Genomic DNA, 13,884 nt, shown 5'->3' with positions numbered 1-13,884 from the left:
CATATGCCATGTTTTGCATATGGTTATGTTTGTTATTGCAGATGTAAGAAAAACAATAGATGATTTAAAAAAAGTGATGAAAAATTTTGAATCCAGAGTTGAATTCACAGAAGATTTGCAGAAAATGAGTGATGTGAGTGTTTTTCAGTTTTGTTTTTTGGAAAAATTTTTATACTAAAAAAAATCATACAACCAAGGAACGAATTACTTGACGTTTCAGATGCTTTCAAGACATCTTTCTTAGGTTGTATAGTTGCACTTATAATAATTTTAATATATTGAGGATTCAGATTGTTAACATGCTTTTTCTGTTTAAAAAATTAGGCTGCAGGTGATATTGTTGACATAAGAGAAGAAATTAAAACTGACTTTGAATTTAAAGGTAAGTAATAAGATTGTTTTATATATAGTTACTTAAATATTTATCATTTGTGTTGATTTTTAAGGAGTCTTCTGTATTTGGGATTATATTTATATGATACTTTTTAATTCATAAAATGCAAACATTTGTTCCATTTATCCATTAATGTTTATAATGTCTATAATTTTTATGTAAAATTTTCATATTTAAATATATTTTTAATAGAACACATTAATGGATAACTTTTTGATGAAAAACTTGATTTCTGACCGATCTATTTAAGTGGTGAGTTTACATGGCTTCTTCAAAGTTATTTAATGCTCCAAACATCTAAAACTCAGATATGTATTCTTGGATCTGTTCCTAATTTGATCTTTGACCTTGGTCAAAATCATAATATATCTTTTGCTTATTTTTCTCCTTTTAAAATTGTAGCTTTAGATGTTTTTGGAAGAAAGAGTGAATATAATCTAAGCATATGTTAGCCATTCATTTTATGTTGGCTACAGGGGCCTTCCATACACAGGTTGTTTCCAGGTTCATTTAATAGCTTTCACTTGCCAAGGATTGGGTGTGTGTTTGGGTTTACTTCTATAAAGGCAGTGGTTTTCTAGTGTGCTTTAAAGTGTTATAGTAGTGAAAATTTTTAGAGTATTACAGAAATGGTTTATAATTTGCTACTATAGAAAACTTTTAACATTTATTTTGATTATTAAAGTTCGTATTTTAGTAATTAACTCTGAAGAGAACTTGTTAGTTGAAATAGAGGTGATTTTAGAAGCTATATTCTAGCCATACTATATACTGGCGTGGCATGACAAGTTATAGCTTGTGGCTTTGGAAGGTGAAATAAAGGAGACAGATATTAAAGTTAAAGAGCTGAAAGACAAGTTACGATTTTTGTTTGTGGTGACCATTGAAAGATTTATGTATTTTATAAGTCTGAAGCATAAAACTTAATACTGTTTTATCAATAATAGTTATAGAGAAATGTAATTTTGATATTTTCAGATTTAGAAAACAATTCTGTAAATTTGAATATATGATGGAGGTCATCTGTTAGTACCATATCTCGTAACGGCATTGTAGACTTCTCCCGTTGCCGTCTTTAAAGCTTTAATTTGCTTTATAAAAAAAATTATTTTTTTCAAGTGAAAAGCTGATAGGTTTGAGTTCAGATTTTATCCATCTCCTGCCTCACATGAGGATTATAAATAAGATAAAGCAATTTAAAAAGTAGAAATATTCATATATAAAATTATAGTAGAATTTTTCAAGGATTAGGCTCCATAGATTTCTCCTAGGGTATTCCTGTCTGGCAGTGCCTTAGAGTTGAAAGTATCCTGTGACAAGGCTTTTATGTGTTACTTTAGTAACTAAATTCTCTTGAGTAAGGATGGAAGATGGGTATTACTTGTGTTGAATTTTACATTATAGCTAGAGTGCATTGTGACCATTTCTGCTTATGCATTTTTGAAGCTTTCAAGCAGCTCTTCACAGTCTTTAATATGCTTGTGAATCCTCTGGGGCTCTTGTTAAAATACAAATTCTGATTCAGCAGGTCTGGGGAGGCCCTGAGAGTCTATACTTCTGAAATGTTCTCCAGGGATGCCAGTACTGCTGGTCCTTGGACTACACTCTTAAGTAGCAAGATTCTAAGGAGACATACATCCTTGGAGGTCTACTGTTTGGCTTAAAAATCATGCCCCCCTCTTTCTCAACAACCCCTCACCCCAAGAGGAAATCTTATTAAGTCTAGGTTTGCGCCTTTTAAAAATTGGCTTTTAATAAACAGCCTTTCTTTTTTTTTTTTTTTTTAAATAGCAAAACACCGAATTGCTCATAAACCTCACTCCAAACCAAAAACTTCAGGTATTTTTGAAGCAGAATTCTCAAATGATCTAAAATCCAAGGATCTGCTTGCTGATAAGGAGCTGTGGGATCGACTTGAAGAATTAGAGAGACAAGAAGAATTGCTGGGTGAAATTGATATTGATAGGTACCTAATGACAAAGTTCCTTACACACATTTCCTTATAAAATATGTGCTGATTGAAGAAAATACAGAAAAGCATGCTATACTAAAATATCAATAACCCTACCACCCTAAAATAAATATTCTCTAGAATATTTTCTTTTAAGGCCATGTGTTCATGCACATGCCAGTGCATGTGTGTGTACAGAAATGCACAAAATCAATATTCCTATTTTTTATTATAAGGTTTCAGCCCTATTTTGTATAATAAAGTAAGGTATACCAGATACTTCACTTTAAATAATTATGGATGCTTTATATATTATATTTTAAATGAGTTGTTTTTATACTGTAGTCAAGATAATGCTGTATGTTTGAATGACTTGTTAAAAAAAAATATGTGCATTCAGTTTAAGTTTGTTGCTGTAAAATATCCTTGCTTTCCTTTGCAAACTTTTCTGCTTATTGAGCAGGTAATTTGTAATCTGGTCAAGTAGTTATAGATATGAAAAACTTTACCAAATTGCCTTTTGAAATACATATTAGCACTCACTCAGAATTATCAGAGTGCTCAATGAAAACTGTTACTATAGAATTTCCTATATTATTTTGCTTAAATGATATGCAGAATTAGTTACTGTGAAAAATAAGACTTGAAACACAAAGGATATTTTTTTCACTACCATATTTCACCTATACTTAGGTCTTTTTGATTAACTGATACTGTTTAATTTTTGTAAATCAGTTTTTAATCTTATGATTTTCTTGGTCACGATTCTTTTTCTACTTTTGCATGATGTTATTTCAGTTTGTTGCATTTTGGGTTTTGTTATTTTTATAAGGTCCTCAAATCCTTTGTAGAATGAAGCAAGCATGAGAAGTATATGTGTATAAATCATGCACATATGTAGAAATCTTTTATTTTTTAAAATTACAATAATACAGGTTTATAAAATATTTTGATTATAGAAAGAGAAAGAAATATGTTATAGTTCTGTGGTTGTAGTTTCTGGTCTTTAAATAAAGATAACATATTCTCTATGATTTCTTACAAATTTATGATTGTATTTGTATGGTATTTTATTGTATATGGCCAATATCCTCCTTGCAAAGATAAAAAAAAATCTACTGTATTCTACTTTTGTTTGAATAACTACAACATATAGAATTAGCATAGAAACTATTATTTATTAATTCATTTCAAACATTTTATTAGCCTAGAAATCTAGTTTAAAAATACTTTATGCAAAACCTTAGTTTTTACCCTTTGAACTTAAGTGCAAATTAGAATATGTAAAATTCTAGTGTGTTTGTTTGATCTTGTTAATTTTCTTTTTCTAGTAAGCCTGATACTTTGATTGCAAATGGAGAAGATACGTCCTCTGAAGAGGAAAAGGAAGATCAGAACATAAATGTGAATATGATGAATCAAGTAATGGACTCTCTCACTCCCAGCAATTGTTATCAGAATGTTACAAATTCAGAACTGTTCAATGGTCAAGTGAATAGTCAATGGAACTGTTCAATTAATGGTTCAAATTCTTATCACAATAATGAAGATGAAGAAGAAGATGATGATGATGGTGGTGATAATGAAAATGACCATGATACCTTAGGGGCTGAAGATAATTCTATACCAACAATATATTTTTCTCATACTGTCGAACCTAAGAGGGTTTGTATACTTTTAACTTTACTAATTTTTCATATAATTTGAATATTAGAGATCATCTGCGGTATTCTTTAAAAGAGCAATATTAACAGGGATTAATATTGTTGATAGTGCCAAACAAGAAAGCCATCTTTTGCCTCTTGCTCTGACCAGTTTATCTAAAAAGAAAAAGGAAAATAAAAGTCTAGATAGTTAGCTGGTATTGGTCTGTTGTTCTCTGAAGCCACAATAGAATTTGAAATTTGGGGGTCTGGAAGGAGATCAGTTTGAGTGACAACTACTGTAACTCTACCTGTCCTTCATTCAGAAAGCTTTCTTAAGAATTCTAGAGTTAATTTGGGCATTTTGGTGTATTTAAGATGAAAGCGACTTGCATTAGTTAAATTTTTAATTATATCAGGTTGTTTCTATGTGGGCATAAAATGAATAGGAGCATCATGAGCAAAAAGGAAAGATTTAGAAGGAAGTAAAAATTAGTTCCATTTCTCACAAATTAAATATAAACATCTCTGGGTGGTAATCATGATTTTAGAATTTTGATATTTTAGAGCTGGAGGTTACTACAGAGAGGTCTTCTAATACAGGTTTTTAAGTTTTCTTAGTATCAAAAGACTTTTTGTTCCCTCCATACTTACTGTAGAATACCCAGTTTTAAAATCCCAGATCAAAGCAGGTTGGATCTCACTGAAGGAAGGACCTTAAACTCATTCCCTTGTTCTCTTGGCCTCATAATACTGCTTTAAGGAGCTACTGGGAATTTCATCTTTCTAATTTGTCTTTCTCAAGGAAACTTAGGGCCTAGAAGACCATAGAGCTAGTTAGTAATAAAACAGGGACTCCTTTTTCTCAGTTTGGTGCTTTTTTGTTTTTTTTTACCACAACAGGGCACCCTTGCAGGGTTTGCCTGTATCAGAGGTAAGGGTCTGTGGTAGCAGTCTTAAATGCCTGAGATTATTATTTAATCAAACGTGTTTAAGACATATTTGCTATTTCTTAGGTCAAGATTTCCCCGCTCTAATGTGAAGTGAAATACTTATATGGTGTTTTAAAATATATATTCTAATACTTCAAACTAAAAGGAGCATCTTGGAATTCTTTGGAAAAAATTGACCTATTAGCCAGGAAAAAAGTTTGTTTTGTGATTCTCTTTTCAGGCTTTAAATTAGTTTTCATTTAGATAAAACAGGAAGAATAAATAATATTTGCAGGAATGTTATGGGGAATAGCAGTCATTAATATGGAAAGATGGTGTAAATGCCGAGTAGGGATAGAAGAATAATGTATTAATCCTGAACAGGGTTGATCTTTATTTTCTGGTCCTTAAATTTTTAAAAATTAGAGGTATTTTAAAAATTCTAAATAGTTAAGCATTATCCAATATTGTTTTTATGACTTAAGTTTTATATTCTTACTGAATATTTGTTTTGGTTAATTGTGCTGTTTGTTTTGAAATGCATGATTTAAGCCAAAAACTTATATCAAAGTAATGGGTGATGTGAAAGCTTATAATAATCTAGCATTTAGTTTGTATGTATTTTGCTTTCTGTATGATAATAAAGTCACTGATGACTAGAATTGGTCACTTAAGGTATAATTTAATACTGTAGAAGTATAAGAACTTGTTAGCCTTAGCTGATAATGCACATCATTTGTGTCAAAAAATGTAAACTGCCTCTATTACTATTATTTCTTTAATTGTAGAGTTTATTGGTTTTAGTTTTGGCCTTGATTTCTCAAAAGGATCATAATTTTTTGCTGTGAAATTTTTAGGTACGAATAAATACTGGAAAAAATACCACTTTAAAATTCAGTGAAAAGAAAGAAGAAGCCAAACGTAAGCGAAAGAACAGCTCTGGCAGTGGTCATTCTCCCCAAGAGCTGCCTATGATCAGGACTCCTGCTGACATTTACAGGTGAGTGGTATTCACAGATAGCAGAACAGCCTGCTCTTCCCTTCTCATTTTTTGCAGCTGAGTGTATACAGGAAAAGGTTGCTTGTAACACAGAAGGCTCTCACTGAAAAATGAGGTATTCTGATAGAGTTAGCTTAGTGTTTTAAAGGCTCTCACAGGAGCTGCTGAGCCCCCACCACAGCTTCTCAGTTCAAAGCAATTGGAAGGTTGCTTGGTTTTTTGCTTTTGCCCCTCTTTGCCAGTGCTTTTAAAACATTCCCAATCTAGTAAAAAAATGCTGTATGTTAACTTTAGAATGAAAGTTTGTGTTTCTAGTATGCTGGGGCAGCACTTTTCCTATCACAGCTATGACAGTGCTTGGCACGTGCTTTACCTTTCCACAGAGTTGAAGTTAAGTATGCTATTCCAATTTTTTGTTGTATTGTTGAGAAAGCTGTCATTTGAAAATACCTACTGTTTTCATGACGCTTATTTGTAAAATAGTGAAAATTGCTAAGTGACTTCTGAGCAGGTCTAAAATATATGTAGAATTTTGGCAAATCACGCTGTTGTCACCCAGAACATGTGTATAAATAAACGGCTGTATTTTATTAGGCCAAACAATAATAAAAGTAATGTAAATATGTCATTCGAGGCTACAAAACTATTGTGATGGTGAAAATTTTGGATATAAGTTTGAATAAAACATTTCAGATTGATTTCTAGAAAAGATTTTTTAAAATCCTTGTAAATTTATTCTCAGTTTTATGAGTTAACTAAAGAGCATATTTTTTTGATATTATAGAGTCTTTGTTGATATCGTGAATGGAGAATATGTCCCTCGTAAGTCCATCCTGAAGTCTCGCAGTAGAGAGAACAGTGTTTGCAGTGATACCAGTGAAAGCAGTGCTGCTGACTTTGATGATAGACGGGGAGTCTTGAGGAGCATTAGCTGTGAAGAGGCCACTTGTAGGGATGCTAATGAGAGCATTTTGGACGAGGAACAACAAGAAAATCATCAAAAGAAACTTTTTCCTTTATCAGTAACACCTGAGGTATGTGTGTATCTTTAACTCTTTATTTTATATAGTATCTTTGACCAATTTTTGTGAGTTAAAAAGGTGGTGGTGGTAGCTCCATTTCAAAGGGGTATGCAATTCATTTTCCCCATTTTGGAGTTGAAAAGATATTTTAAAAATTGTAGCTACTGTATCTTCCAGGTATGGTCTGGAAATCATTAATCTTATTGTTCTTAAATTATTTTATATAATTATTTATTGAAGTTAATCGACAGAGTAATGGCATTGTTTATCTTGTAGCTTCTTTAGTTCATACATATATTTAGTCTCAAAAGTCATAGATCATAATTAATTAATTCTAGGCTTGTACTTTTTTTTTTTTTTCGGTACACGGGCCTCTCACTGTTGTGGCCTCTCCCGTTGCGGAGCACAGGCTCCGGACGCGCAGGCTCAGCGGCCATGGCTCACGGGCCCAGCCGCTCCGCGGCATGTGGGATCTTCCCAGACCGGGGCACGAACCCGTGTCCCCTGCATCGGCAGACAGACTCTCAACCACTGCGCCACCAGGGAAGCCCAGTACTTTTTTGATAATTAATAACTTATAAAAAAATTAATAGTCACTAGCAAGCACAATATAGGTATTATAATAAAGTAGTTCAAAATGAAAGTATTACCACTCTTGAAGTTCTATTTCTGTGAAATAGGAATTTTAAAGTATCTTAATTAGCATATGTATTTCATTTTTGGCTAGAATTTTTTTTTTTTTTTTTTTTGGCTGCACCACACAGCCTGTGGAATCTTAGTTACCCAACCAGGGTTCGAACCCGTGCCCCATGCAGTGGAAGCATGGAGTCATAACCACTGGACTGCCAGGGAAGTCCCATGTCTAGAAAATTATTTAGCAGCTTATTTTAAATAAATTCCACTAGATCAGACTTATAGTCATTTTATGCTAGTTCAAGTAGCAGATTGTACTTTTCTCTTTTAAATGCTTTGGTTGAGTTAAAGAAAAAATATATACATGACAGATAATTATCTATAGTCCTTCTGTGTTTTGGCTCGTGCCAGTGAAATTTTTAACTCTTTGGAATTGTGGAACCATTTTACAATCTAGTGAGAGCTGGAGATCCTCTCCTCAGAAAAATGAGTGCACACACATATACTCTTACCAACCATGTTGCACATAGTTTTGTGTGTGGAGAGAGGAGGGGTATTGGGAGATACCAAAATGGAAATGTTATGGTTTCCATTATACCCAGACTTGATATTTTTTTTACTCTTATGTTTGGTGGGTATTTTAGATTTTTAATTTAAGAAGTATTTAGGAAGACTGGGGAACTCATACCATATCAAACTGATATACCCATTTGAGTATAAGTCAAATACATATAAAAATACATATCTTTATAAATGAATAAACATATGTAGAACTTCCGTTGCTTTTGCTAAATAGTCCGTAAGTGGTACTGATTGTACTAAATGGTAACTGGGGATGGAGGGGTCATTGGTAATTAGGAGCAGTATGTATGATTAGAATATTCTCCTTCCCTTCTCCCAATATAATGATTTCAGTTGACCTGGAGAGTATCTTAACTTATTTAATAGTCTTCCCTACTGTTAGAAAAACAGGTGGTAGACTTTTGCTGTTTTTAAGTATCTGAAAATTAGGTTTTTGTAAGGACTTAATATATTGTGGTATAGCTCGAGCTCAAGTCTGGAACTTATTTTCATTTCATCGTATTTAATAGCTTTGCATTTTGTATTGAACTGTTACAGTTAGCACCTAGATGCTATAAATTTTTTAACATCAAAATAAATAGTTCATGGGATTATGGCAAGTACTTTGAAAGATATCTTTTTTGATATCTTTAAATGTTAAAATATTCTCTTTTTCAAAAGCATTTTTAGTATAATAAGAAGGCTCTGTGCTCATTGTGATAAAATAGAGTTTTTAGAAAAGTAAACTTTGAATTTCTTTTAAGAGTTGGACTCCACCCAAGGTCTCAAAGTACTGTGGGAGGGTCAGGGCATTTTTGGTTTTTGTTTCTTTGGTGGGGCAAGTTGGTGGAGGTTGGCTTTTTAAACTATTCAGGTGATACATTGTCATTTTGTACACTTGGTAGACAAAGTCAAGCTAAATATACATGAAGGTTTACATGTCAAATTTTAATTTGTACGTAAAGAGTCTTTAGAAGAAGAAAGTGAGGGGGTTTCAAATACTAGAAATCTTGGGGGAAAAAATCATAACTTCTTGATTTTGATAGATCTGTACATAAAAAGACATAGAAAGGCATATCTTTGTTTTTATTTCCATCAATTTGTATACATTACGTACGTACATTGCATACAGTTGACCAAAATTAAGTCCAGCAAACATCTGGTTGAAATTAAAGAATGATTTTTTGTGGTGCCTTGATTTCTCTCATTGAATTAATTGTATGAAAATTTGAGACTGATACTTATTTCCACTAGCACCAGCACTTTCAATTTTCAGTTTCCACTGATCTCAAATAAAAATGAGGCAAGATACAATAAAATACTCAAATAATTGCATGAATGAACACCACCCAAGAGATGTCACTGCTGCTGAAACTAAGCTCTTGGCTCACAGGCAGCATGGCCACCATAGGATAGCTCATTCATCAGCTGATGTTTGACACCCTAATAGAATTCTTAATTTTAATACATTATTTTTCACAGCATGGTCTGGATATAAATGGAGTGTATGAAAGTTGAGGACCTTTTATTTACCCATTTTTAAAAAATCCCATGTGAACGTGTTTTTTACATTTTTGTTTTCTTGCATGTGTACTATTAAAAAATCTACTTATATTTGGTGGTGTAATTAAGATATATTTTAATGGTACTTGATTTCTATGAGCAATTTGTATTTTGATGTTATAGTTCTGTCTATCAAAAAAATCTTATGAATTTACTTTTAATGAAAAGAAATGTCTAATCGGCAAGTACAGGATAAAGATTTTGTGGGCACCTTATTTGCATTTTATTATCATAATCTCACTTTTGTCTTCCAGGCTTTTTCTGGAACTGTAATAGAAAAAGAATTTTTGTCACCTTCCTTAACACCACACCCAGCCATGGCTCATCCTGTGCTACCCACCATTCCAGAACGAAAAGAAGTTCTGTCAGAAGTATCAGAAGGAACTACAAAGAGGGTTTCAAAGTTCAAAGCTGCCAGATTGCAGCAGAAAAACTAGGGCCTGCTTAGCAAATGGGAGTTTACATCCTAAAACCTAGTTTTGCAATTTTTTAGAATAAATATAGCAAAATATGTTACATGTAATTTGAAATAAGCCATCCTGAGTTAATTTGACAGCAAGTTCTCTTACTGTTATCAATGGTGTTAAAAAGAAATCAAAGTAAATATTTAAATACTTTAATATTCAGCTTGTTTCGTTAATTCTCTGAATACTGTCAGCACTCTTGTTTAAGTTTGCCTTATGAAGTAGTGGCAGCATTTTGAATTATTTTTCAAAGAATACTGTTCATATGCATTGTTTTTGTGTTTTGAACTAAATACTGGCAGTTTTGTACCAGCTGTGATATTGTGCATACCATATGGACCATTTTAAAGAAACTTTTAAAATTTCAAGTAGATTCAACAATTATATTACTTGCTTTAGCATTTTAAAGGCACTTTAAAAAAATCTACTTCTTGTAGGTTTTGCAGCTAGGTGGCTATTTAAAAAATCTCTCCCTCTTTGACTGTCATTCTGTAATCTCTAAGACAGAAAGCTGCATGTACCCAAGGGAAAGTTTCTTTGATTGGAATAATGGTATTTTGTAAATTTTTTTTAAGTAAAAATTTTATGAAACTTGGTCTCTAAAATGTTGTGAACTTTATGATTCAGAATCAAATATAGAAAAGTCTTTGATTCATATATATGTTACATGCACCACACAATGGATCCTTGAATTCTTATAAATCCATAGGCAGTTCTTCCCTAGTGTGTGCAGTTTTAACTGGCATTATATTTTGGGAGAGAAGGAAAGGTTGTCTAGATGATAAAAATAAATAAGTAAATAGATAAATAAATAAATAAAATTTTAAAATAAGAAATTGTATGTTTTAATCTCCCAGACATTTTCGTTCTTAACGGTTACTTTCCTAGTAGTAAATGATTGAAAAACATATTTACTTTTGGTAGAACTCCTTAAAATAAAGAGAAATTTATCCTAACATTGAAAATTACACTGCAAGTGTTAATCATTAGCTTGATGCATGCTAAAATGTAGCTTTTAAAAAGCATTCTGCATTAGTACTAAAATAAGCCATCAAGGCCAGTCCACCCTCCTCTGTTCATGGCTAAATATTTAAAGGTTATTTATAGCTTCTTTAATGAATTCTTGCTTAAACAAAGTGAAATTATGTCCTAGAAAAGTAGAACCTATCTGTAACTAGAACAGCACAACTGTAAAAGTTTTATGAATATGTATTTTAATAATAAGGGGGTGAGCCTGAATCCCCACAAGTTAATGGATAATTCAGATCAGAACAGAGGACTGATTTTAAAAGATTGCCTAAAAATGTAGAAGATTTGTTCTTTAGCAAATTTTGATCAACTGTGCATGTATTTTTAGTTAAAAACTTTTTCTCTCAGCCAATCCCCCACAAAAAAGAAAACAACCAAGAGTACAATCACATACACACAAAGGAGCCCCCAACTCCAACTGCTTGTCAAGTGAGCCTTTCTGTGTTAGATTTTCCCCCAGAAACAAACTTCACTGTGGGATTATTCTGGTGTTCTTTACAGACATATAATTTCAAGAGTATTGTCATTAAATAATTTCTCATGTTCTTCAACTTCATCTTGAGCCTGTTGTTGTTTATGTAGTTTATGTTTCTTCTTGCAAATAAGATGTTCCCTCATGGAACAAGATGGTAGTAGGAACAAAGAAGTATTAGATTTTCTGCTGAAGACCAAATGAAGTAGTGTTGCCCCACTTCATAGCTTCAGTCTTAAAACAAAGTTTCAAATTGTAACTTAACCTTATAGCTTTATTTTTCATATTAAATTCAGTATTCAACATGATAAAATGAAGTTGGTCTTAAGTGTTCTCTTTTAAATTGTAAACAGAACAGACTGAATTTCTTTTAACTTTTGATTTTGAACTAATTTTAGACCTACAGAAAAATTGCAAAAAATAGAGTTCCCATATATCCCCTCATCCAGCTTCTCCTAAAATTATAACATCTTGTATGAACATAACACAATTATTAAAACCAGGAAATTCACTTTGGTGCAATGCTATTAACTAATCTATAGATCTTATTTGAATTTCACCAACTTTCTACTAGGCGTTCTTTTCTGTTCCAAGATCCTATATAGGATCCCACTTTGCATTTATTTGTTATTGCTCCTTAGTCTTCTCCAGTCACTGGCAGTTCTTCAGTTTTTCCTTATCTTTCATGACTTTGGTATTTTTGAAGAGTACTGGTCAGGTATTTTGTATGATGTTCCTCAATTTGGGTTTGTCCAGTACACTCACATGATTAGAATGAGGTTTTGCATTTTTGGCAAGACTACCACAGAAATAGATAATATCAAGAGGTTCAGATCAGAGATGCGTTCTAGGGAGTCATTTCAGGAGGTCCTTAATTTCGCGACCTGCATCACTTTAACCTTGATCACTTGGTTAAGGGGATGTCTGCCAGGTTTCTCCACTGTAAAGTTACTGTCTTTTTCTTTGTAGTTAATTAAATATCTTGGAGGAGATACTTTGCAATTTACAGATTTCTTTTTCTCCTCAAGCCCGCTAATTTTTGCATTCATTTGTGGATCTTGTCTGCAACAGTTATTACTGTGGTATTTGCCTAATAGTGATTTTCTGTTTTGCCCTTTCTTTCTACATTTATTTCTTGGACTCTTTTGTAATGAAAATCTGTGTCATTACCCTCCCACCACGCCTGCCCCCTGTTTATTAATTTGTATCTGTACGGACTTGGATATTCTGTGGGTCAAAATCCAATTATCATTATTTTGTTTATTCAAATTGTTCTACCTTTGACGTTTAGGAACTCCTTTGAGTTGGCTCCTGAATTCTTTCAACAAGTCTTCGTCTTTTTTGAACACTTTCTTTCTGACACCATAAAATGTTATAGGTGTATCTTATATTTTTCCCGCTCCAGGCTTGGAACCAGTAACCACTTCTCCAAGGAGCCCTTGATCCTTTAAATGGAGAATGGTGTTTAAAAACCAACATCTTCTCATGTAGGTGTGTGTATTGCCATTTTGGTGTCATTGCTTCTAGGCCCTTTTAGTAGGTAGGGCTAGGAAATTATGTATACTAACTGATGCACATATCTATGTATATTTGTTTGCTTATGTACATTAAAAAATGGAAGTGTACACTGATACTTCTGATTCTAATCTAACACCACAGGATTCGTTTCAGTTTTTCCTTATTTATGACATCTTTCTTCAATAGTGAGAAATGTGGCTCTTATTGTATACAATGTATTTACTTATTTTTAAAATATCTAGTGCAGTTGACCCTTGAGCAGCTCTGAGGTTGGGGCACTGACTCTCCTCACAGTTGAAAGTTGGCATATAACTTTACAGCTGTCCCTCTGTATCCATGGTTCTGTATCCGTGCATCATATAGTACTGTAGTACATATCTAGTAAAAAAAAATACCCACATATAAGTGGACAGGCACATTTCACACCCATGTTGTTCAAAGGTCAGCTGTTGACACACAGAAGTAGTTTTAGAGTGCTAATCCTAACCCCCCGGAGAGACACATTTATTAAGTATATTGCACTATTTATGTTCAGTTCTTTTTTTCCTTCAGCTTTATCAATCAAAAGTTCTTTTTCTTTCCCACTCCTTCATTGTGATTGTTATTCATTTATAATAGAGTTAGGTTCATTTGTTAGTGTTTGTGCTCCATTGGATTCTCTCCACGTTGTGGCTGGGTTTAATGGTTTATTTGGGGTGTGTG

General features: G+C 32.8%; 1 protein-coding gene across 2 annotated transcripts in view; it reads left to right on the top strand.

Moving 5' to 3' along the window:
* The window catches only part of URI1 (URI1 prefoldin like chaperone), a 66,793-nt gene extending 55,045 nt beyond the window's left edge, over positions 1 to 11,748 (top strand). For both annotated transcript variants that reach the window (XM_060131076.1, XM_060131077.1), the window contains 7 exons: positions 42 to 133; positions 325 to 382; positions 2,186 to 2,360; positions 3,677 to 4,010; positions 5,778 to 5,920; positions 6,705 to 6,954; positions 9,954 to 11,748. In XM_060131076.1, coding sequence (XP_059987059.1) covers positions 42 to 133; positions 325 to 382; positions 2,186 to 2,360; positions 3,677 to 4,010; positions 5,778 to 5,920; positions 6,705 to 6,954; positions 9,954 to 10,136 — 1,235 coding nt within the window. In that variant the 3' untranslated portion in view covers positions 10,137 to 11,748. The remainder of the gene's footprint in view (positions 1 to 41; positions 134 to 324; positions 383 to 2,185; positions 2,361 to 3,676; positions 4,011 to 5,777; positions 5,921 to 6,704; positions 6,955 to 9,953) is intronic.
* Positions 11,749 to 13,884: the final 2,136 nt, after the last annotated feature.

This window comes from Lagenorhynchus albirostris, chromosome 19, assembly GCF_949774975.1.
Source record: "Lagenorhynchus albirostris chromosome 19, mLagAlb1.1, whole genome shotgun sequence".
Classification (NCBI taxonomy): domain Eukaryota; kingdom Metazoa; phylum Chordata; class Mammalia; order Artiodactyla; family Delphinidae; genus Lagenorhynchus; species Lagenorhynchus albirostris.
Note: the sequence above shows the minus strand (reverse complement) of the source record. Positions and strands in the feature narration are given on the sequence as shown.